This window comes from Mercenaria mercenaria, chromosome 3 (assembly GCF_021730395.1).
Source record: "Mercenaria mercenaria strain notata chromosome 3, MADL_Memer_1, whole genome shotgun sequence".
Taxonomy (NCBI): Eukaryota; Metazoa; Mollusca; class Bivalvia; order Venerida; family Veneridae; genus Mercenaria; species Mercenaria mercenaria.
The window spans coordinates 36,090,862-36,117,539 of NC_069363.1; the positions used below are offsets into that span (position 1 = coordinate 36,090,862).

At 36.0% G+C, this 26,678-nt stretch overlaps 1 protein-coding gene across 6 annotated transcripts in view; it reads left to right on the top strand.

Moving 5' to 3' along the window:
• The window catches only part of LOC123525076 (inositol hexakisphosphate kinase 1-like), a 47,399-nt gene that overhangs the window by 8,301 nt on the left and 12,420 nt on the right, over positions 1-26,678 (top strand). For 3 of the 6 annotated variants that reach the window (XM_045303806.2, XM_053538197.1, XM_045303805.2), the window contains exons 2-5: positions 10,693-10,810; positions 14,744-14,870; positions 21,799-22,042; positions 23,883-24,058. In XM_045303806.2, the coding sequence (XP_045159741.1) occupies positions 10,693-10,810; positions 14,744-14,870; positions 21,799-22,042; positions 23,883-24,058 (665 nt within the window). Of the gene's footprint in view, positions 1-1,405; positions 1,546-2,331; positions 2,353-7,384; positions 7,640-10,692; positions 10,811-14,743; positions 14,871-21,798; positions 22,043-23,882; positions 24,059-26,678 lie in introns of those variants that run through there. The other 3 variants (XM_045303807.2, XM_045303809.2, XM_045303804.2) reach the window with 3 other exon arrangements.

Below are 26,678 nucleotides of genomic sequence, written 5' to 3' on the forward strand. Positions count from 1 at the left end.
GGTAGGACAATATTTCTACTATATTTGTAAACACACGCATCTATGTATTATATATATGAGCACCCAGAGTTACGCGTACATGAATTATACATCCACATATATATTTACGCAAACACTTGTAAATATATAGGTGCATGCCAGAATGTGCGTGCACGTGTAAATTTATATGTTGACATGTATGTTTACATGTGTACACGTAAATATGTAGATGCACACATATTTGGACTTGCATGCATGAACTTATGCCTAATTACAATTAAGTGCACGTACATATAAATGCGCATGTCCATATAAGTGTGCACATACATATATGGGTGAGCTACTCAATATGTCTCTAACACAAGACTTAGTGTAACAGAGCCAGTTTTGTAATTCAGGTAAAAGTGTCTTTTCAAAATATTTCTGTTCTTCTCAAAGCACAGAGAGGAGAGAGTGTAGGCTTGTATTCCACTCAAGAAGTTACAACGTAAAACTATGGTATTTTAAATATTTACAAAACCATGAGGAGCCACTGGATGTAACTGACAGGTCAATTACTAGCTATTAGTAGGGAAGAATCAGTGCCAGTTCTGTGAGTGGAAGATAATCAGTGTCTGGCACACTTTTTGATAACTATCTTAATTTCATAGACTGGTACATGTTACTTGTAGTGAGCATGTACTATGGAGATGAGTACTGGAATTGTGGTTTTGTTAGATGTGAGGAAATTATAAAATCCATTAAATGGTTGGTATACATAGCAATGCATGTACAAATCATGTAGGAAGTTATGGCAGTTAAGTGGATAGATATAAACATGTGGATTATATATATAATTCGTATGGATGAACACATCTGTCATTCCTACTGTGATGAAATGATAATTTTTTTTTCTTGATAAGGTCCACTAGACATGTTTACATTGAACTGCACAGTTGCCATGTTTTCTTAAATGGTTTGTATGTTGATAATATTAACATATAATTGTTATCTTAAATTTTACAAGTTTCACCTATTATCAGTTACTGTTTTCCCCATTTTCAGCAAAGATGATTTCATCGTTTACTGAATTTATCAATGTTGATATTTACACATCTTTCATTGACTCATGCTATTCAATAAAATTTGTGAAAATAGAATAGAATGCACCCAAGCAACATAATAGTCTGTTCCTCAGAGGTAATGAAATGTGTAACACCGCTCACGTCCCCTAGCCCTGTCTCAAGGGGAATTCTGTCATAGCAAAAATGAATGTACAGGATGATCCCAAAGGACCAGAAAATATAGCAATACTGAGTCCAAACCAAACCAAAGGACATGTTTTATTAGATCAAAAACTTTAATGAATAACAAATGAAAAGGTTCAAAGGTCAAAATTTCTGGATGAGTTGTTTGAAGTTTGTCCGTTAACTGTAACAAAAGTTCAAGGTGAACATTATCTATGACTGTGTGAACAACAATAACTTTTCATGCCTTCCACATTTACTTGATTATGCATTTATACTTACAGTACAGGATTACATAAAAAGTTTATGTTAGACGATAGTAAAGACTTTGGACTTATTGGTATATCATTGTTTTTTTTTTTTTCCTTTATTAGATATAAGCATTTTAACCATTCAATATGTTTTTGTATGCAAATCTTGACAGGAATTTAAATGAATAGACTGCCATGGACATCTGTAAAAAATAATAATTGCTAAAGCTCTTTTTGTGCATAGGTTGATGTCTAAAATGTTGCTATTTATATCCTTCTCATCATTGAGTTTACTATCAACCCTGTATGAACACCTTGCTTAGGAAAAAAAAATGGTCTTTGAAACTATGTGGTATTTATTTGTAAGTTAAAATAGATTGAAAATGTTAGCTCTGGACATGACACTATTGTAAGTCCAGTATTGTTCATTAAAGATGATCTGTCTTTAGAAATTTGAATTGAAATTGGTTTGAAAGAAGAAAAGTGATCATTTCCCTTTGAAATGTAGGTTTACCTGGTGTAGAAATTATAAATATTAAAGGTACAGATTCTAGAAATAAGTATGATTTATTGCTTTGTTATATAACTGTGAGGGGATGTTAAGATTGATAATATTAATTGGTTATTATTTCATAATAAGACCGATTATTTTGCATTACTTTTTGCCACAGGCTGTGGCAGTGTGTTTTAATCAGTTCTTGTGTATTTTCAACAGACATTTTCATTGGTTATGTTAATTATTATATATTTTATTGGTTAAAACATTATTACGCAATTTGTTTATATCATAATTATAGGGTGTTTTGAAATGTTCAATCTTGATCTTGATATAATAAGGGGGATATTAAAAAGCTTATTACATTGTAACATCTTTTTCACAAGGATAATAACCTGAGGTAACTATCACCTTTTAGTATGTCTCTCTGTCTACCAGGTACAGTTCATTCAGGATAATGTGCCAGTTGTTGGTTATTGATTGAACCAATTACTTATTTAGTAAATATATATATTTTATTAACTGACAGACTGTTGTCAGAATGGTGTCCCTGTTAATCCATATCAGTTTTAAAGTAATAAACATGCTAAACTGACAAGTTATGCTAAAGGATTAGTATCAAATCATGTATAAACATGACAAAAAAGTGTGTTTTGTGGAATTGGTGAAGTATATTTGTGCCATACATGAAACAAAATATTTTCTTCCAATGACGTGTTTTTAAAATAATAGGTGAATTAAGATCACATAGTCGTATTTCCCAAAACCATGAGTAATTTTTTAAATACTTAAGATATATTGTGCTTAAGGAACTGTTGTTCATTTTATCTAAATTACAGACTATAATACCCTGTAATTTGTTCAAATACCTATAACCAGGAACATGCAAAGTGTCAAAATAATGCACGCTCAGAAACTGCTTGTGACAGGTAAACCTGTTTGAAGTACCTTTAGGACAAACTAACATATCAAAGTAATAAAATTGCTCAACCAGGTATCTAAATTGATACACAAGATGACACTTTCTAATTATTTTTGTCTAGACCCTTAGTACTGGGGCAGCCTATTTAACCTGGGACACTATCTGACAGTTACAATGACTTTGTGATTGTTACAAAATAAATATTTCAGAGATCAAACATTGTCTACCTTATATTTCAGGTACGTTATTTTCTTTGCTTAATGTTCAAATATTTTTTCTTTTCCAATGTTCAATCACTTTTGCTACGTTTTTTAGCATTTCTACTTAAATAAATGATTTTTAACTGTTATCGTAATATGGTTTGTGAAGTGCTAATTGCATGCATGGCTGGAAGTACAAATTGTTACCCTAAAACTGAGATTAATTTTTGATCATATTTTAAGAATTCTTTGTTATGAATGATAAATGAAATTGTTTTAATTGAAATAATTCCATACATCTAAAGATAAAATTTCTCTTTTAATCAGAAATCGAGTATATTTCATAAACTGGATTTATAATTATTGAATTTATTACTTTGTGAACACGATAGAGACCACTCAGACCACATTTTGCAATCAATTTTAATCAAACTTGCACACAACTTGTATTGGTTAAATATCTCGGTTCCTTTCGAAAACTGGCCAGATCCCATCAGGGTTCCATAGTTATGGCTACTTCTTGGGCCAAAAATTGCTATGTTGGCTTGTTAACACGATAGAGACCACATTTTGCAATCAACTTTAATCATACTTGCACACAACTTGTATTGACATAATATCTCGGTTTCTTTTGAAAACTGGCCAGATTTCATCATGGGTTCCAGAGTTATGGCCCTTCAGGGTCAAAATTTGCTATTTTGGCTTGTGAGCAAGATAGAGACTACATTTTGCAATTAACTTTATTCAAACTTGCACACAACTTTTATTGGCATAATATCTCCGTTCCTCTTGAAAACTGGCCAGTTCCCATCATGAGTTACAGAGTTATGGCCCCTTAAAAGGCAAAAATTTACTTTTTTGGCTTTTGCAGCCATAGAGACTTCATTTATGGTTTGATTTGATACAAACTTGCAAAATAGATCTTGGATTCCTTGATGAATTCATCAGGTTAAAGGTCAGTAATTCAAATCCTTCTTTGTTTCATATAAAAAACGACAACTTCAGGTCGTCTTTACATATCTTTAGAGAACATCACTTTTTCCTACACCTATTTTTCATGAAAGTTCTATCACAAATTAACGAAAAAATGAAAAGAAAATAGGGGGTTATGTAGTTCCTAGTGAAATGCCAGTTAGTTGTGGTCTGCTACCCTAAAAATGGTGCATATTTACTCTTGTCCGCGCAACACCTACTTCCGGTTTCGATCTGCAAAACTTGCCATGTGGGGTGTATGAACATGAAAACCGTCTCATTTCATGCAGAATATATTCTAGTAGTGAAAAACGGTGATTAAAGCACTGGTTCTACACAAATTTGTGCAAAAAATGGGAAAATTAGGACCTGTTTATTATGGACTTCTTTCGAGTACACCACGGAAGCACATTTTCGACCGAATTACTGACCTTATTCCATCAGATACAATCATAGGTTCCAGAGTTACAGCCCTTGATTGACCCCTGAAAGAGCCAAAATTTGTTAAGTTTTACCTTGTGAACAAGATAGAAGTGATATTTTACATTTGATTTTAACCACACTTACACACAACTTAACTCACAGTAAGATCTTGGTTCCTTTCGAAAACCAGCTAGATTTCTACATGGCTTACTGCCCAAAATTTTCTATTTTGGCCCTTTCAGCCATATAGAGGTTTCATTTATGCTTTGATTTGATACAAACTTGCATAGAATGTATATCTTGATAATCTCTAGGCCAAGACTTAGTTCGAAACTGGGTCATGTGAGGTCAAAAACTAGGTCACCATGTCAAAGGAAAAGCTTGTTAACACCCCAAAGGCCACATTTATGACCCTATCTTCATGAAACTTGATCAGAATGTTTATCTTGATGATTCCTAGGCCAGGTTCAAAACTGGGTCATGTGGGGTCAAAAACAAGGTCATTTGCTCAAATCAAAGGAAAAGCTTGTTAACATTCTAGAGGCCATATTTATGATCCTATCTTCATGAAACTTGGTCAGAATGTTTATCTTGATGATTTCAAGGTCAAGTGCAAAACTGGGTCATATGGGGTCAAAAACTAGGTCACCCGATCAAATCAAAGGAAAAGCTTGTTAACACTCTTGAGGCCACATTTATGACCCTATCTTCATGAAACTTGTTCAGAATGTTTATCTTGATGATTCCTAGGCCAGGTTCGAAACTGGGTCATGTGGGGTCAAAAACTAGGTCACCACTCAAATCAAAGGAAAAGCTTGTTAACACTGTAGAGTCCACATTTATGACCCTATCTTCATGAAACTAAGTCAGAATGTTTATCTTGATGATTCCAAGGCCATGTTTAACTGGTGAGCGAAATAGGGTCATCATGACCCTCTTTTTTTCTTTTGAGTTACAATTTTTCCGTATTTGTAATTGTTGCATAACATATATATTATTGTATGAATTCCTCATGAATAATGTTTTATGTATTTTTATACGCCCGTTTGAAGAACAGGACGTATTATGGGAACGCCCCTGGCGGGCGGATGGGCGGGCGGGTGGTGTCAACAGACTTTGTCCGGAGCATATCTTCTACGTGCATGGAGGGATTTTGATGAAACTTGGCACAGTTGTTAACCATCATGAGACGGAGTGTCATGCGCAAGAACCAGGTCCCTAGGTCTAAGGTCAAGGTCACACTTAGAGGTCAAAGGTCAAATTCAAGAATGACTTTGTCCGGAGCATATCTTCATGCATAAAGGGATTTTGATGAAAGTTGGCACAATTTGTCATCATCATGAGACGGAGTGTCATGCGCAAGAACCAGGTCCCTAGGTCTAAGGTCAAGGTCACACTTAGAGGTCAAAGGATACAAGAATGAAAACTTTGTCCGGAGCATTTCTTCTTCGTGCATGAAGGGATTTTGATATAACTTGGCACAAATGTTCACCACCACAAGGCGGAGTGTCGTGCGCAAGAACCAGGTCCCTAGGTCTAAGGTCAAGGTCACACTTAGAGGTCAAAGGATACAAGAATGAAAACTTTGTCCGGAGCATTTCTTCTTCATGCATGAAGGGATTTTGATATAACTTGGCACAAATGTTCACCACCACGAGACGGAGTGTCATGCACAAGAACCAGGTCCCTAGGTCTAAGGTCAAGGTCACACTTAGAGGTCAAAGGATACAAGAATGAAAACCTTGTCCGGGGCATTTCTTCTTCATGCATAGAGGAATTTTGATATAACTTGGCACAAATGTTCACCATCATGAGACAAAGTGTCGTGCGCAAGAACCAGGTCCCTAGGTCTAAGGTCAAGGTCACACTTAGAGGCCAAAGGTCTGATACAAGAATGACTTTGTCCGAAGCATTTCTTCTTCATGCATGGAGGGATTTTGATGTAACTTGGCACAATTATACACCATCATGAGACGAAGTGTCATTCATGCGCAGTTCCCTTCTTTATAATTTTTTCCCTTTGTTGTTACTATAAATAGCTTCTGTTGTAACTTTTTCACTTCTAGTCGTAGGGAAAAGTCGAGACCACTTTTCTGTAGTACGACATGCATGCTACATCCAATTCTGAGGTGTATTTTGACCAATCTCTACCTACTAAAGATTTTTGTGTGGACTTTTTTTTGGATTTTTTTTTTTTTTAAGGATAACTTCCCTTAGTTGTTACTATAAATAACTTATATTGTAACTTTTTTATAATTGACCGTAGGGAAAAACCAAGACCACTTTTGTGTGGTACAACATAGATGCTACTTTCCAATTTTAGGTGTATTTTAAGGTATCTCTATCGGGTAAGGAGTTTTTTTGTGGACTTAGAAAAACAAAAGACTGACCATGATTACTAAACAACCACAAAATTAAAATTCCATTTGCAAATACAGGTGCTAGAGTAAAGAAATTTGCTGTGACAAGCATATATTGTGACATTCTGGCACTCTTGTTTGTGTTACAATGACTGTATCTGTTACAAAAGATCAGACATTATTTACATTATATTTCAGATGCTAATATCAGTCTATCAACATGAAAAGTTTAAGCACAAATTTAAATTATTTTATTCTTCCTGCTTCACTAAGAAAACTAACATTCATGTTAAGTACAGTACTGTAAATATATATCAGCTTGTGTAGTATGACTTATGACAAAGTTTAATAAGCAATCATTGCCCCCCCCCCCCCCCTTTCCCATCCCTCCCCACAATATAAGGAGATTGTCCTTGCATAACCATCAAAACTGTTCAAGCAAGCAATGTAACTCGCGTGAGTGATCTAGGACCATCATAGCCTTTTTGTCACTCAATGAAATGAGTGTGATTCATTTGATGTAGTATTTGAAATTGATTAGGCGTAAATTCCTGGTGAAAATCTGGTTTTGTAAAAGTTGTTTCTAAATATAACATTTTTTGCAAGAATTTATAGTGAAGGCTTGTATTATTTCACTCAAAATGAGATATTTTTGTAAAAAGGAATGGAATATCTTAATTTTTAAATTTTTGGGCAAACCTAGCCAGAAGTGGTTGTACTCGAGTTCCACTGTTCTATTTGTCTAAACATATTCTGTATGAATAAAGGTATTATATTTAAAATGGAGACTTTTTATAAATACGCTTCCAGGTAAGTTCTTTTTGAACATTTTTGAATGTTTTACAAAGACTGCACCAATTAAAGGAAGATAATTTAAAATACAAAATGTGCTAAAACTCTTTCTGCTTTTATGATCATGTACAAGTCAATGTCACTTACATCAATACCTAATCAAAACTGCACTTTAATCTTTATTTGATACTATTTATTCCTGGAACCCATCTAATCTTTTTCATGTACCCATGTAATCTTTTCTTGACGGCAACATCTGAACTGAATAATCTCAGGCCCGCCCGCTTAGCTCAGTAGGTAAGAGCGTTGGTCTACGGACCGCGGGGTCGCGAATTCGATCCTCGGGCGGGGCGCATGTTCTCCGTGACTATTTGATAAATGACATTATGTCTGAAATCATTAGTCCTCCACCTCTGATAATTCATGTGGGGAAGTTGGCAGTTACTTGCGGAGAACAGGTTTGTACTGGTACAGAATCCAGGAACACTGGTTAGGTTAACTGCCCGCCGTTACGTGACTGAAATACTGTTGAAAAACGGCGTTAAACCCAAAACAAACAAAAAAAATTAAAATTTCTCAGGGAACTGGGTTAGTAATCATGTATTAAAAATATTCTTAGAAGACTATTTATACTTTTAGACAAGCTAAAGTCTCCGTAGTGTATCTCATCTGTGGCGAACATTTGTAACAATGTCTGTCTCTTTTAACTTCCATTGTGTTTGAATGAAATGGAATAACTGGTTATAATAAGGATTTTGGTAGTTTTTTTTCCCAATTTGTTTTCCAGACATCAGTTATACTTCAGTAATGTTTACTAACATAAATTATTTACATACTTGAAACAGAGCGGAAAATATGAAAGAAGTTCTTACTGTTAAATGTTTGCCATTGCAGTGGTGATCAATATTGGCCTATTGAAACCTTGTGGTAAATTATCTTACCTATTGACAGGCTTCCTGGCTGTTGTAATTACTAGGTGCCTAACTACAGTTAAGAGATTGAACTTATGTTTATCAGCTTCACAGTTCCTGGAGTATTAATTTCTGAATGAAGTTAACAGACAGTTTGGCTGTTATTTTTACCTATAATATAGTAGTCAAGCCCTATCAGTGATTTTGAGGAATTATCAAACATGTTGTGTTTTATCCAGAGTACAAAAGATAGAAGCACACAAGTTACTCAAATTTGGTATAAAAGTAACTGAGGGATATAGGAACTACCTGGCACACATACCTTCAGTTGTATTGGGTTTAGCCAGAGATATTTTGGAGGATATAGTGTCATAACTTGAGCCACATATGCAGTCCCAAGATCAGTCTGGACTGTGTATTATAAGGTGATCAGAAAAATATTGAAGTTTTCAATTAAGTTACTTTAAACAAACTTTGTGAGGATGGATTATAAGGAATGATTTCATAGAAATAAAGTTTTTTGCATTTGAAAGTTCATTTTCAGATTCTTGAAGGAAACCAATGTGTGGATGGTACAAATGTCTTTATGCTTAGAAATTTTCCTTGCAAAATTTCAATCATTATTAGCTCACCTGAGCACAAAGTGCTCAAGGTGAGCTATAGTGACCAGTCATTGTCCGGGGTCATGCATCATCCATTGTGCATCAACATTTGCCAGATGTTAACATTCAAGAGGCCACAGTTTTGATCCAATCTCAATGAAACTTGGTCAGAATGTTTATCTTGATGATCTCTAGGCAAAGTTGAAACTGGGTCATGTGAGGTCAAAAACTAAGACACTAGGTCAAATCAAAGGAAAAGCTTATTAACAATCCAATCTTCGTCAGAATGTTTATCTCCTTGAAAACTCAGACGAGTTTGAAACTGGGTCAGTTGGTGTCAAACATTAGGTCACTAGGTCAAACATGTTTAAAATGTTATGGTGTGTTACTCAGGTGAGCGCCCTAGGGCCATCTTGGCCCTCTTCTTTCCATATCTAATTGCATCAAACTGGGTGAAAAAACACTGATTCCAGATGCTTTCCTGGTTCTTCATCAAGACAGGTGTAAAACACTCACACATGTGACTGTTATCCCAATTTTAGTAATTTTTAGTTGTAGTTCCAGCTCACGACCACTGTTTTCCTTGTCAGACATATCAAATGTTGTATAACATTTTTGGTGTAATAAGATTGCAAGGGTTGTCAAAAATTGCTTATGCATGACATGTCTTTATTGAGAATATAGAGTAATAAATTGATTTTTTAAAAGAAAACAATTTTTTTGTTTGTGACATATTGTGACTGATAGTTATGGGAATTTTGCAAGAGTGTTTTCCCTTTGTTTATTGAGCTGTTATTAAAAAAAAGTAGTTTTCATTGATAGAGTTGTTGTTGATTTACAAGTGCAAAATACATGATTGGCAAAGATATGGTATAAAATGCAGAGTTGTAGTATTTAAAAGTTTTTGCAAAAGCTTCGCATTACCTTATTGCAAGGATATTGTTGATAGGTAAATGGTCTGGGACATTCTTTCATTTTCATATTTATCTTTAGGATGTAGTTTTAGTCATCAAGTGCTTATAGACTGATGCTAGGCATGGGGCACATGTTTGAACAACTCATACACTATGATATATTTTTCAGTTCTATTTTATTTTCTATTTTATTTTACAGGTGAATGAAGCTAAATCAATATCCAACTATCAGTATTACAAGAAAATTTCAAGAATATTCTGGCTTTTGACTGCTATGAAATTACAGAAGTTCAGATTAAAAAAATTTTTTTTGTCAGTCTAGTGACTAGCGTCACACATGCATTATAAAAATTTAACCCAAAAGGTGTTTGTGACAGCCGGTTACGTGCTAAATAGCTACCTCCTCCAGCGTTTTATAGGTACATTTCTTCATTTTTACTAACCTACTCCCAGAGTAACTGCATGAATTCCCTTCTGTGTGGTCTGAAGGATAGACCTGCTCTGTTGACACTTATTCTAAAGTTTGAAAAAAAATGAATGTTAAATTTTGTGGCCAAAGAAACTGTTTTAATATCTTTCTTATTGAAACCATTTAAATAAATGCAGATATATGTAATTATTTTATCAAATATTTATATTTTCAGTTATGAATATATAGACAACAGCAAAGCTGGAACGTCAGCCGAGATGCCAGATTACAGCAGTACAGACGAAGATATTACTGACACTGAACCAGTACAGCTTCAGCCATTCATTCACCAGGTATGTGATTAATCAGGCAGGGGGAAGTGATAAAAGGATATTTTGTTTGTTTCTTTGATGAGTTTAGCACCATTTCGGAAGTCGATGAAACTTGGCCTTAATCTACCAAGGGTAGCCCTCAACCACAGCTATTCAGTGGTTTTGCTTGAACGCACAGAGCTGAAAACAGAAAAATCTTCATACAACATTTTACCCGATTTTGAAATGATTTCATAGAAATGGTCCTTGTATGACCTTCTACCAAGATTATTCAGGTTATTCCAATTTGTCAAAAAGCACAACCACCAGGGATGGTCTTCACATTCCTATATATATTCTAGTAAGGAAGTACTGACCTGATTTCACATTAAAGCAACATTTCTCAACATTTTCAACTTCCCTTTAATCTGTTAGAGATTTATTTAAAGAAGAAAAACAAAACATAATGTAGAGTTAAATCACTGTAAAAATGCAGATGCTATTGCCAACTTTTTATGTCCCCCTTCGAAGAAGGAGGGGTATATTGTTTTGCAGATGTCGGTCGGTAGGTCGGTCGGTCTGTCGGTCGGTCGGTCGGAATGTAGACCAATCCGTTTCCGGATGATAACACAAGAACGCTTGGGCCTAGGATCATGAAAGTTTATAGTGAGGTTGGTAATGACCAGCAGATGACCCCTATTGATTTTGAGGTCAGTATGTTAAAGGTCAAGGTCACAGTGACCCTGAACAGTAAAACGGTTTCCGGATGATAACTCAAGAACGCTTAGGCCTCGGGTCACGAAAGTTGGTAGGGAGGTTGGTCATAAACAGCAGATGACCCCTATTGATTTTGAGGTCAGTATGTCAAAGGTCAAGGTCACAGTGACCAGGAACAGTAAAATGGTTTCCAGGCAATAACTCTAGAACGCTTGGGCCTAGTGTCAGGAAAATCGATAGTTAGGTTGGCCATGACCAGCAGATGACCCCTATTGATTTTGAGGTCATTAGGTCAAAGGTCAAGGTCACATTGGCCAGGAACAGTTAAAACGGTTTCTGATCTTCTTGTCCAAAACCATAGGGCCTAGGGCTTTGATATTTGGTATGTAGCAAAATCTAGTGGTCCTCTACCAGGATTGTTCAGATTATTTCCCTGGGGTCAAATATGGCCTCACCCCGGGGGTCACATGGTTTCTATAGACTTATATAGGAAAAAACTTTGAAAAACCTCTTGTCCAAAACCACAGGGCCTAGGGCTTTGATATTTTGTTTATGACATCATTTTGTGGTCCTCTACTAAGATTGTTCAAATTATTCCCCTAGGGTCAAATATGGCTCCGCCCTGGGGGTCACATGGTTTACATAGACTTATATAGGGAAAAACTTGGAAAATCTTCTTGTCCAAACCACAAAGACTATGGCTTTGATATTTTGTAATGTAACATCATTTAGTGGTTCTCTACCAAGTTTGTTCAAATTATCCCTCTAGGGTCAAATATGGCCCCACCCCAGGTCATATGGTTCATATAGACTTATATAGGGAAAAATGAGTTGGCCTTGATCTTGATCTAGTGACCTGCTTTCACATTTCTGCAGCTACAGCCTTCAAATTTGGACCACATGCATAGGTTTGTGTACTGAAAAAAACTTTGACCTTGTTATTGACCTAGTGACCTACTTTCACATTTTTGAAGGTACAGGCTTCAAATTTGGACCACATGCATGCTCAGTGTAGAGACCGTACCATAGCTCTTCGCATACTTTGATTTTTCAAACTAAAGTGATTTTACAAGTGCACCGGTTACGATAAAAATGTAAACAACGGACTCTGTCTATGAAACTTTGAAACGAATGAATGACAGTCGATCATAGTCGTAATACTGATTGACAGTGAATGCTAATGACTCCATGTGTTGCAGAAAGGTATTTAGTTTGTAACTGTAATTCCCCATCAATTGAAATCCTCTCAAAACTGGTAAAATAATTACTTATATTTAGACAAAACTCACCATCTTTGCCGTTCAACAGCTGCAAAAAGGGCAAATATAAAAGGTTCAGTGTAAGTAATATTTCACTGGTACTACCAGTTAATAAGTTCATACTCTGAACAACACGTCAGAGAAATTTGGGCAAATATGACCGATTATGACGTTGGCAGCATTAGATTATATTTTTTCTTTACACAAAAATTGCCGTTAGGTAGCAAAGCGAATACGCCGATAATCCGGAGTTCACCGGTTATTGTTCCAGTTCACGCAATGTAATCCAGCAATTAAACTGCATAGCTATTAGCTACTGCTGTAATAGGGAAGTGGTAGAGTGTCTGCCTTAGGTATGAGAGGTCCTGGGTTCGAGTCCCAGTTAGAGCTTAACTATTTAGATTCTGCTAAAGCATAGTTTTGCTGTTAATAGACTGTTCCAGATGTTCTAAATTTTTAGCACACAGTATCATGGATCGTTATTTAGCAATCCAGATAAAACTTGAATGTTAATCAAATGCACCCAATTAGAAAATATTGACTATATTATGTCCCTTTGATGTTTATGCTCTCCATGTTCAAGAAGAGTTACATTTCCTTGATCACAAAATTTTCGTTAACATGAAAATATTAAATGCTCATAACTCCACACTTCTGGTTAAAATATTGTCTATATTTCTGTTTCTGAGAAATATATGGACATCTGTCTTCATTTCAAAGCTTTTTAACTTCAAACCTATGATTTGAAAAACTTAGGTACTATCTCTACTCAGTGGATGGCGCCAAGATCACTCTGTAATCTCTTGTTAGGTTAATAGGTTAAAGGTCAAGGTCAGATTAAACCAGAATGGTAGAACTTTTGTTTACAGTGAGCATATAATTTCTGTTCCTTGTGCAATTACTGAATGCAACAAGGGGGGGGGGGGGGGGGGGGGGGCATTTCGTGTTCGACGTGCTCTTGTTAATCATTTCACATGAATGATTCTTGGGTGACTCTTCATGAAGAATTTTCAAATTAGTTCAGTTTGTCCAAAAATTTGACTGTCAGAGGGCATGGAGACTTTTCACAGAAACTAATTTAAACCTATGCATAGTACTGTCAATACACATATACTGGTTAATTACGGGTTTTAACCGTTTATATAAACTGTATGTAGAAATTGTTCTTATTTTCAAATATGAAATTTTGGTCTTTGTACCTTTAAAATCATTTCACAGCATGATCTCTTACCTATATCATCTCCTGCACCATTGGTCCAATTTGGAAATAATTTCACAGAAATACCATTTGTGTGACCATCTTCTTATACTGTTCCTATTATTTGACTTTGTCAATAAAAAGGACAGCTAGAGCCAAAATAGAAAGTTTTCTGACATCATCTCCGTCTAAACCATTTTTCAGATTTGGACAAATATCACAGGAATGTTTGCTTCGTGACAGCCTTTTAAAATTGTTTAAAGCCATCATGATCTGCCTTCCCAAAAAAAATCTATGACTGCTGGAGTCAGATATCAAGTTTTCCCCATTCAGCATTTATCAAAACTAAGAAATCTATTCTCTGAATCTGCTTGCCAGTTTTTAAAGTAATTTGACAGAAGTGCTTCTTGCTATACAGTTTGAGCTGTTAAACTCTGGTGAGCAGTATAGGATCATCATGACCCTCCTGTAACAGTACTACATGTTCTTTGCAAGTAACTGACAACTTCCTCAGGTAAATCTAGGGTGAAGAATGAAAAACTTTAGTTACATCGACTTCTGTTAAATCAATAAAGTAAATCCTGCGCTTCGCTTGTAGGATCAAACTCGAGACATCTCAGTGCCTTAATTCATAATCATATGATGTAAAGGGGTAGTGCATATCTGTCTCCCTTCAAATCACACACATTACTAATTGTCTGAAAAAACATCAAAACAGGCAAAAAGCATACCATCAAGAATTTCCCACTGGATTCAAAGAAGTCGCTAGATATATGTAAAATGTTTTATTTTTCTGACCAGGTTGGAGGACATAGTTGTGTATTGAGATTCAATGAGACAACACTTTGTAAACCACTGATCACTAGAGAACACCTCTTCTACGAGTCACTTCCAATGGAACTGAAGGCCTTCATACCAGTCTATAGAGGTAAGAACAAGGCAGGAGTCTTTGTGACTGTTGTGACATATGATAAAAATTTAATACAACATTCATGAGAGAAAAAAAATGGAGATGTGGTATCTGAAGCCAACATTTAAGAGTTAACAGTGAAACTGGCAATAGTCAGTTTAGTCCCTCACATTTACTGATAGTCTTGCATTATGGGTAGGCTGTTTCTGGAACAGTCTGAACTGGCTAATAATTAAATGCCAGTTGTAGGGATATCTCAGAAACAAGAATGATTGTAAGCTGTAATTAGTTATACATTAGACAAAAGTTAGTGACATAATCCTTTCTCATAAATGTCATGTTACTAACTAGTCAGTCACGACTGCCTTGCCGAGTGTTCATACAGGAAATGTTATTGTTTGGTAAATGTGTAATCTCATTGTCCATTAAATAGGAAGGTTGCCTGTGGTTGTCCATCATTTGCATGAAATTTTTTCCCCTCCATGAATAAAGATATAACATACTTGTATGTTGCAGTTTCTGATTTTAATAGGTTTGGACTGTACTTGAAATATAGTATGGTGTTTAAACAGATCTATTTAATCTTTAAAGTGATTTTGCCCTTGAAAACCAAGTTTTCTTACCTCGCTTGGATAATATTGAACTTTTGGTCACCATTGATGTGTCATAGAACTATGTTAGGAAAGATAATTGATTAATAATTTAGGGTCATTGGCAGGACAGTTTATGCAAATTCTGTGAAGGATAGGGTAATAGCTGGACTTCTATCCCAAGGATAGTTAACCTTCCCCAGTTTCTCTCATTTTCCAACACAGAGAATCACAGTTCACTTTCTGCATTGGATGTTCCTGGACATCTTCAGTATATCTTTAATCCCCCGCCAGGAGTAGTGGTTATAGGAATGGTTTCCGTCCTTCAGTCAGTCCATAACACTTTCGTGTCCGCTTCATATCTCCTAAACGCCTTGAAGGATTTTCATGAAACTTGGGTCAAATGATCACCTCATCAAGACGATATGCAGAAGTCATGAATCAGCCATGTCAGCTCAAGGTCAAGGTCACAACTCAAGGTCAAAGGTTTCAGCCTTCCATTTCGTGTCAACTCTGTATCTTCTAAACCCTTTGAAGGAATTTTATAAAACTTGCGTCAAATGATAACCTCATCAAGACGATGTGCAGAACTCATGAGTCAGCCATGTTGGCTCAAGGTCAAGGTCACAACTTAGGGTTAAATGTTTGAGCCTTCCATTTTGTGTACGCTCTGTATCTCCTAAACCCCTTGAAGGATTTTCATGAAACTTGTGGTGGGTGGTTATAGGAATGGTCTCCGTCCTTCCGTCCGTCTGTCCTTCCGTCAGTCCATAACACTTTCGTGTCCGCTCCATATCTGCTGAACCCCTTGAAGGATTTTCATGAAACTTGAGTCAAATGATCACCTCATCAAGACGATGTGCAGAACTCGTGACTCAGCCATGCCTGGTCAAGGTCACAAAGGTTTGAGCCTTCCATTTTGTGTCTACTCTGTATCTCCTAAACCCCTTGAAGGATTTTCATTAAACTTGGGTAAATGATCACCTCATCAAGAACTCATGATTCAGCTATGTCAACTCAAGGTCAATGTCACAACTCAAGGTCAAAGGTTTGAGCTCTGTATCTCCTAAACTCCTTGAAGGATTTTCATGAAACTTGGGTCAAATGATCACCTCATCAAGATGATGTGCATATTTCATGAGTCAGTCATGTCAGTTCAAGGTCAAGGTCACAGCTCAAGGTCAAAGGTTTACCCTTTCACTATCCATAATGGATTTAGCTGTCTTTCAGACTGCCTTGTCTATCTTAGAATAGTTCTAAACCCCACTTAAAGGATGACTTGTAGGCCTTTTTAATACTTCATACATGTATATTATGTCCACCAGTGCATGTATGATTGACAAGGTTACTTATGAGGGTACTATTTATAAGCCCATGCTGAGACATATCAGAGGAGTGCCTCAAAATTAATATATTTGAAAAGATAATTTCACATTTAATTAACACTTATTTTGGGTATTATAAATATTTTTTATTGAAGCCCACTCTGTTTGCAAAAGAGAGTGAGAGAGTTCAGTACAGGTATGTTAACAGTTGCAAGGGTTTTGTCAGTCCTCCCTCCAGCTAAAATTGCTACCATTTTTAACACAATTTAGTATATGATTGTCCCGTCTATGGGTGTTTTACACCTGGTATAATGAAAAACAAGGGATATTATTGGAGTTCGGGTATTTTTTCTGTATCTTCCACTATCCTCCAACCTGACACTCACTATTGTCTTCTGGAGGAGTTTCCCATATGGGCAGCCGCTAGCTACCTTATATAAACAACCACTGTACAAAGCAAATGTGTTGCATGATAATTTGAAAGAGAATGATACCTCTAAAGAAAAACTATGGCAAGTAGGGGCATTGCTTTGTTTCAGATTTGTTAAAACTTACTAATACAGTATGGAACAGACTGCAGACATTCTTGCATTCAGGCTTTTGGTAGGTTATATCACCATTGGGATTTAGTTTTGCAAGCAAATAAAAAATTGAAGTTATTAGTCCTGTAATTTGCCCATAGTGGTAATGTGCATGATGTTATAAAATAAAACCCGATATATTTAGTCTGTTAATACATCTGAAGTGATTTGTTTTGTACCTCTTTTTCATGTTGGGAAGTTGTTATGTACTTGAAGGGGAATGATGTGATATTAAGTTGGGAGAGGGGAAGTTGTTATGTACTTGCAGGGGAATGATGTGATATTAAGTTGGGTGAGGGGAAGTTGTTATGTACTTGAAGGGGAATGATGTGATATTAAGTTGGGAGAGGGGAAGTTGTTATGTACTTAAGGGGAATGATGCGATATTAAGTTGGGAGAGGGGAAGTTGTTATGTACTTAAGGGGAATGATGTGATATTAAGTTGGGAGAGGGGAAGTTGTTATGTACTTAAGGGGAATGATGTGATATTAAGTTGGGAGAGGGGAAGTTGTTATGTACTTGCAGGGGAATGATGCGATATTAAGTTGGGAGAGGGGAAGTTGTTATGTACTTAAGGGGAATGATGTGATATTAAGTTGGGAGAGGGGAAGTTGTTATGTACTTGCAGGGGAATGATGTGATATTAAGTTGGGAGAGGGGAAGTTGTTATGTACTTGCAGGGGAATGATGTGATATTAAGTTGGGAGAGGGGAAGTTGTTATGTACTTGCAGGGGAATGATGCGATATTAAGTTCGGAGAGGGGAAGTTGTTATGTACTTGAAGGGGAATGATGTGATATTAAGTTGGAGGGGGGGAAGTTGTTATGTACTTGCAGGGGAATGATGTGATATTAAGTTGGGTGAGGGGAAGTTGTTATGTACTTGCAGGGGAATGATGTGACATTAAGTTGGACTCCGTGGCCGAGTGGTTAGAGTTGTTGACTTCAAACCATTTGCCCCTCATCGATGTGGGTTCGAAACCTCATTTGAGGCGTAGAATTCTTCACGTGAGGAAGCCATCCAGCTGGCTTACGGAAGGTCGATGGTTCTACCCAGGTGCCCGCTCGTGATGAAATTATGCACGGAGGGGCACCTGGGGTCTTCCTCCACCATTAAAGCTAGAAAGTCGCCATATGACCTAAAATTGTGTCGGTGCGACGTTAAACCCAACAAAATAAAAAATAAACATTAAGTTGGGAGAGGGGAAGTTGTTATGTACTTGCAGGGAATGAAGTGATATTAAATGGGGAAAGAAGAAGTTGCCATGTATTTACCGGGGATGGGCAGAGGGGACGTTGTCTTATACTTGACAGGGATTGGAATAGGGAAAGTTATCATCTTCTTACTGGGGAATAAGGAGTGGGGGCAAACAAATAAACACTAGCATGGAATACAGGAATGCTGACTAGGTATTTACTGATGGCCTGTTGTAATACATGACTGAAATACAGTAAAACTATTAAAGCAGTATTAAACAAACTATGAAATACCAATATGAAATTTAACACATAACACTTTCTGATATTCAGCTGGGGAAACCTTGTTGTTTTGTTTTTTTTTCAAAAATATAATCATAGATTAATCAGATTTTAGCTCACCTGAATCAAAAGTTCAGGGTGAGCTGTTAGTATTGATGGATGGTCTAGTGTCCATCGTCCTTTATCCACTACTGATTGTACACAATTTATTCAAACATCTACTGGTCAGAATGACAGCAAACTTTGTCTTTAGCATCCTGGCAAGGTCTTCTCTCAATTTTCTTTTTCAAATTGTTTCTCTTGAACATTTTGATTGCCTACTAGTGATAAAAATAGGAAATGCTTTTAAACAACTTTTCTTCATGGACTGCTTAATGAATATTCTTGGTCAATAGCATCATGAAAAGGTTGCTATATAAATCTCGTATAATATATATTTATGATATCATTATTAGGTCCTCTCCAAAATTAGTTCAAATAGGGGCATCTTTTTAGGAGCAGCTAGAGCCCAAAATAGGAAACCATTTAAATGACCATTTCTTGTGAACAACTTGACAGGTCTGCATCAAACTATGTCGGTAGCATCATTCGCATGGGGGAACTTAGCCCCTTTTTTGTCCACTTTTGAAAAAAAAAATACCTGCAATATTCTTGGAACTTCATCAGTCTGGTCTGTAGTATTCTTATAAAGTTCTTTGTTAAATTTCTTTAATGGGGACACTTGTCTCTTTAGGGGGCCACTACAGCAATATATATATAAACTTTTCTCTTGAAGAGCTAGATGGATCTTCATTAAACTTGGTTGGTATTAGCCTTGCAAGGTTCTCTCTCAAATTTGTTCAACTGGAGGCACTTGACCTGTTTTATGATTTTGTAAACTAAACCCAGATATGATACCACTCATGACTCAGTATGTCATACATACATTCATAGTGAACTAATCAAGGTCAGGTGAGTGACTTGAGGTAACTATAGCATTCTCGTTTTAAAAATAAACTGACACGGGGAAGATTATAATTTAAGGAGATATTCATTTCACTTGTAATTGGAAATGTTACATAGTAGGCTTGGTTAACCAGATACAGTCATGTACTGTCATAAAACGGGGTTTTTCCTGCTTCATCCTCTGGTGATTTAGGCTTGTTTTCCCCCCTAAAATGACCTTTTTTTTTTGACAGCGATTTTTTTTTTACATAAGACAGATAAGATTGTTATATATTGAATATACAATTTAATTAATGAAATGTGCAATGATTCAAGGTAAGACACAAAAGTGTTATAAAACAATAATTCAGAAGTCAAACAAAAATAGTCATAAATGTCAAATGAAACTCTGAATCCTATTGTGACAATCCCATTTGTAATTAAGACAAAGACGTCTTCCAAATCTTCCCAGGAAAAAATCCCTAAAAGTATTTCAGAGAACCTGCCTAATACTGCTCATACTATATTATATCTTCAAAACATTGATGTTTGCTACATGAAATATAGAAATAGCAGTCTGATAATTGTATTGTGCCCTAGGTTCTCTCAGATATTTGGCAATAAGTGTTGTTTAATGTTGTTGACCAGTTCTCTCACCTTGAGAGTCAGCATAGTTTCACCACTATTATTGCCTGTTGCTTACCTTAAATTCCCTAACCAGTTTTCTCAGTCCCATATACTTTGTTGTTGATACCATAAAAAAACTAAAGGTCTCAGTAGGCTATTCTTTTAATCATTTTCCCCTTTCTGTTTAATGAGAGGTTCAGTACCAGATAGATTTGTGTTAATTGCTGTTGTATTGATGTTGCTGTTGAATCTGACTTTGTTTCATGCTGTAAAATGTTAAAGGTGTATGATGCTTCTTTAATCTTTCCCCATGAGATCCAATGCTGCTTACATCTTTACCTCATCCCTTCCCACCATTGCCAACATGCTGTTGTTCTATTTATAATTGTAATACCTATTATATCTTCAACAAGATTTTTAGTTTTCATGTTAGACATGCCATAATTATATCTTTCTGGACTAGGTTCCATATGATATGTTTTGGTCTGCTATTTTCACATACATGTATTATGATACTGTTACATCTTTCTATGAGAGTGCCATACATCTGTTATGTTTACAGGTCAGATGTAGTTTCTCGTGTATATATATATATACGTCTTACATGTTTACTGGAATAATGTAGTTCAGTTATGCAATAACTTGTGCATATTCTCTGACCTTATGCTCTTTACATATTTGATTCTAGGCAGGATGCAGTATGAACAATAACTGCGATATAATTTGATTCCAGAACAAGTTGTTTGTGAGGATTTGAAATTGTGGATTTTGAAATTTGAACATTAAACAAATAGAAATTGTACTTGATAGTTTGGACGTAAAAGCCATGAAAATTAGTCCCCAACAAAACTTAATGATTTCATTGCATAGTATTTATATAGCATGCAGCTTTCAGTGTGATAGTATGAAGTATTGCTTGAGGCTTTCAGTGTGATAGTATGAAGTATTGCTTGAGGCTTTCAGTGTGATAGTGTGAAATATTGATTGAGACTTTCAGTATGATAGTGTGATATATTGCTTGTGGCTTTCAATTTGATAGTGTGATAAATTGCTTGTGGCTTTCAGTGTGATAGTGTGATATATTGCTTGTAGCTTTCAGTGTGATAGTGTGATATATTGCTTGTAGCTTTAATTGTGATAGTGTGATATATTGCTTGTGGCCTTCAGTGTGACAGTGTGATATATTGCTTGTAGCTTTCAGTGTGATAGTTTGATATCTTGCTTGTGGCCTTCAGTGTGATATATTGATTGTAGCTTTCAGTGTGATAGTGTGATATATTGCTTGTGGCCTTCAGTGTGATATATTGCTTGTAGCTTTCAGTGTGATATATTGCTAGTAGCTTTCAGTGTGATAGTGTGAAATATTTATTGAAGCTTTTCATTGTGAAAGTATGAAATATTGTTTTGGTTGTATTTTACAGGAATTATTGAAGTAGAACTTCAGGAAGGAAATGATGGTCAGATAACTCTAATTGGTCATCCTGTCCAGTCAGACAGTAGTGGGGGTCAGGGATCTTCATCACAGCGGTCATCACCTAGAGTTTCACCAAAACAGTTTGAGCGGACAAATTCACCATTGTCAAGTGGGAGTGAAAATGACAACTCACAGAGTCCTGTGTTACCATCTAGGAAAAAACATTCAAGAGTTGCAGGCAAATCTTACAGGTAGATTCTGCCTCAATTAATTGTTTACACAGAGAGAAAAATCTTTATTTTAGTATTTTGATATACTTAAATAAAATCTGTTACTTTATTCCTAGGAATAAAATGTGTATGCACATAGTTTTTTTATGCAAAGCAGTTAGTGATATTCTGGGTTTCATAGATAATAATGCAGATTTTACGCAGTTTCTCTTTTCATGTAAGCAACAAGTAAAAACTATTACTATGTTGGAAATGTCACATTGAGTGGAAAGAAAATGTTTCAGTTTGTGAAGAGTCTGTGATTAACATGGCATTTATAGCTATTGTTGGTTGTTCATACAGACATAATTATGTTATGGCAGTAATATTTTTCAACTTTCCTAGCCAGATCAGACTTCAGATGAAAAATAAGTGCTGCATCTTGTTAATATGTAAAATTTGATGTTAATAAAGGTATAATAAAGGGAGCTAATAAGAACATACGGCAAAAAAAACCCCATCGTAGCAAAGTTTGAATAGGATAATGGAAATAGTTTCAGTTTTGACCATTTAGAAATGGTTTACTACATGTTAATAATTTATAGTGAAACTTTTCGCAAACAACCATGACTTATATTCTATCAATTCTGTCAACATAGGTACATGTTTAATAGAGTTTCTGTCTCGCGATACCAGGTCTGTGATGCCTGTATCCGTTCTATCAATAATAAACCTTTCCTGTTTACTTAAAAATATTTCTATATGGTCTCTCCTAGGAGACAATACTTTAACCCTTGTCATGCTGGACACGACTGATTCTGCCTTTGCGACCAGTGTAGATCATGATCAGCCTGCACATCCGTGCAGTCTGATCATGATTTGCACTGTTCGCCATTCAGTCAGTATCTTTTTGGTAAGCACCCCTTTTAACATTTAATGGTACTGTCCAAATTGGAAGATGGACAAGTTCATTATAGAAATTTAGCAAGGTAAGGGTTAATCAGCTGTGACAGTGTTTCTGGTTGGTATCAATCGGAAATACAAAAGTTCAGGGTTGTTGAGTTGTTATTTTGAATGCATTCTTGTCTGACACATTTATTGAGAAATTTGTACACAGGCATTTTACTGCTGTCTGTCATGCCGTTTCTGGGTATACTTGGAAATATTGTCTCAGAAACTCACAAAGTTGAATATAGTGACAAGCATTAACAGCTCAAGTACTAGATGCAACTTGGAGCGAGTGATGTTTTACTGTAGGTCATGGTGATTCTGTGCTATTGGGTATATGCAGGACAAATTTGTAGCAGAAACTAAATTTCTTCTACTATAAAAGCTGCAGGATTTGACATTTTGCACAGAGATAAATTCTTGTAAGAGTTTCATATTACAAGACATTAATATTAAAGTATGGACAAGTCTTTCAACGTCTGTAAATATAATGTCTTGTCAGTAACCAGTTACCTAATTAAAATTCTAGGTCTCTAATAAACGGGGGTAAATGTTCTGTAAATGGTAGCATCTTGCAAAACACTGCTTTACAGTGAAACATTGATCACTCAAGGTCACAAGGGAATGAGCAAAATTCTTGAGTTATCCAGGGTGTTCAGTGATCCAAATACAGAAAATTAAAAGAAAACGGCTGGAGACCACACAAATTGCTCTTAGTGAGCCTGGGTGAGATAAGGTAGCTTGATATCAGAAAATGTTACCTCTCATGAACAGACTCGGTCAAAGAGATAAGTATATAGGGAATGAAATGTGAAATATTCTCGTAGGCAAGATTTCTTGTTTTACCCAGTTTTTGTTATGATAGTTAACATCAGTCTTTATGATTTTGTCCATTAATATTTCTTCAGTTTTGTTCTTTTGTTTTATATTGCAGTGTAAAACTGTTACGAAGTGGTAGTATTGAAGTTAGTACGCAAACAGACACAGTATTCCACTCCCCGGATCCAAAGTCAGGCCCCAAATCAGCTAACCTGAATCCATGGAGCTTGAAGTGTCACAAACGACAGTTAGCAAAAATGAGAATGGACAACAAAGATTCAAATTTAAAAAGTGAGAAATCATTTTCCAACATCTACTCTTCTCATATTCATCGTTTATTTTTCGCCGATTGAGGTCTTCATTTGTTGCAGTTACATTATTTCATAGTCTTTGAATTATCTGATATAATTGTTTGATGCAGGGGGTTATTGGGATAGTCTGTATACTTAAAGGTCAATGTATAGCATGATAACTATGTTAGGAACAGCAAATTGCCAATTATTGCTCCTGTGAGAAGTAACACAAGTGTACGTAGGGGACATTGTATGAAGAGACATAAAGATTTTGAACCTAAGGCCAGCATTTTTTAATTTTCTGGTTTACAGGAGCACCGACCCTATTTTTTGACAAAACAAAATAAAATTAAGTCATTTTCAGTACTTTTATTTTCATTTTACCTGCCGACCGTCCGTTATTGCTGCTGCCAAAAATAAAAGTTTAACTGAATGGCAGAGGTTTTTAATCTAGATCATTAGACGCATGAAAAATGGCGCCTGCATGAAAATAAGTTGTGTGAAATTAAATAGGAAAATTTTCAAGTTTACAGACAATAATCTTTGAAATAAGTTGGCAGAGATAACAAGTATTGTAAATAAATTGGATCTGAGTAGAAATTACAGCACCTAAAGCTCAACATTAGGAATAATCACCTACGAAAAATGACCTTCACTATCAACACTGTCCAGATGAAGAAAAATTATCTGGCGTATCACGTGTATGAGATTTGTTGTCTGTATATTATAATTGGACAACGATCAGATTCATGTGGGACTGTCAGAAAAATACTACAATTGATAAAAAAGGAAAGAAATTGAAGAAATGGCAAAATGGAAGAGCAAAAGTGAGTATCAACTTGCTAAACACATTTTTTTTTTACTTTGAAGTCTTGGGGGTCAGAGAAGAAAAAATAACTAATATCCTGGAGTCATTAGTTTCGACGCCCTTAAGAAAATAATGATAAATTTCTCTTGTTATTTCGTGTTTTAATAAAATCAAAACATTATTTCTATTAAATTTAGTTTGTTTTCTAATACTTTATACCTGTTTAAAAGGTTGTTATAAGCTATAATTGGTCAGTATTCACGATAAGTTAACCAAGCATGGAGGCAGCCATATTTGTTGACGCTCATAAGAAATGACGCCTTTTGATTGGCTTGCTATTTCAAGCAGTATTTCACCCTTGTGGAAACTGTACATAAAATAGTAATATTGGAAGTTAATCTGAAACATTGCCACACTATGAAAAGTTAAAATTTCTATTTATGTCATAGACATTTTTACTATCTAAATGTGTTAATAGTAAGTTGTCTTATAAGTTTTTCATTTATCAAACAATGTCAGTCATTCAGTGCCAACACAATGGGGGCATAAGAACTGGTCTCCTCTCCTAATAACTTTGACATTAGTACAGTATGCCAAATGGACCCAATGTCCACAGTTACTACACTCAACCCACTTCACAAATATCAAAGAAGAACTCTTGCGTACTTCCTGTGGTGTAGATAGATTACACACACAGCATAATTCAGTGTCACTCTCTGACTCCTCAGAATCAATGTCCTCAGGTGCCTCGGGTCGGATAGCTGGAGGGTTCTTTGGTATGGCTGTACCAGAAGTACTTGGCTTTGTCCTGACCTGTCTGGTTTAGGTACTCTGGTCTTCTTCTGAGTCTTACTACTCTCATGTTGTATGATGGCATCTACCATGGAGTCCTCAGTTATTGCCTTGCCACTGACAACTGAACTTAAATAGCGTCGTTTTTTGGTTGGCGGCTTCTTGGTTCTGACTGTGGCCTCTTTGGCTGTGAAGAAATTAGATGAGCTTTGAGGTTCTGACTGCGTTGGTTCAACATCACTAGGATTTTGTTTGTGATCAACGTCCTGCTGAAGCGGTTCAGATGGTTTGAAGTTTGCAGGATCTACAACATCAGGATTGAAGGGATATATACCCGCTTTTCTAAATGATGCGCATAGATTTTCAGGAGACAAGGCTTTCGTATATGCTGAGCAACCCAGTTCACAGATGTTGTACCTTGTAATACTCTTTCCACAGTTGTCACGCATAAACTTGTGACTCACTTTGTTGTATATCCTTTCAAACGGTCCGAAGCAACCAATGTCCAGTGGTTGTAGAACATGACTTGTATGTGCTGGCAATATAAACAAAATCAGGTTCTGTGTTTTAGACCAGTTAATCAAATTGATGTTGATGTGTGATCTATGGCCGTCGTACATAATCAACACTGGATTGTCCTCAGAACGCTCAGGTAAGTACTTCAACAAATGCTCTGAAATATATTTCCTGAAAATTGTACCATTACTCCAGCCTGATTCAGACACATCACCGTCAACTCCTGGGCAACCACCATCTAACAGATCCTGTCGCATGCGTGTTCCTGGGAAGATAAAGAAAGGTGGAACACTGTGTCCCAAAGCATTTCCACACCCAATGACAGTTACTGTTTGCCTTGATCCTGATGTTACGGCTTGAGGCTTAAAGGCAACACCTGTTACAACGGCTGGAGGTTTATGGGATGTTGATAGACCCTTCTCGTCAACGTTGTAGATCCTTTCTGGCCTGTCTGACAAGCTGTATTTTGACAGAATAGACCCAAGCTCTCTGTAGTAATTGC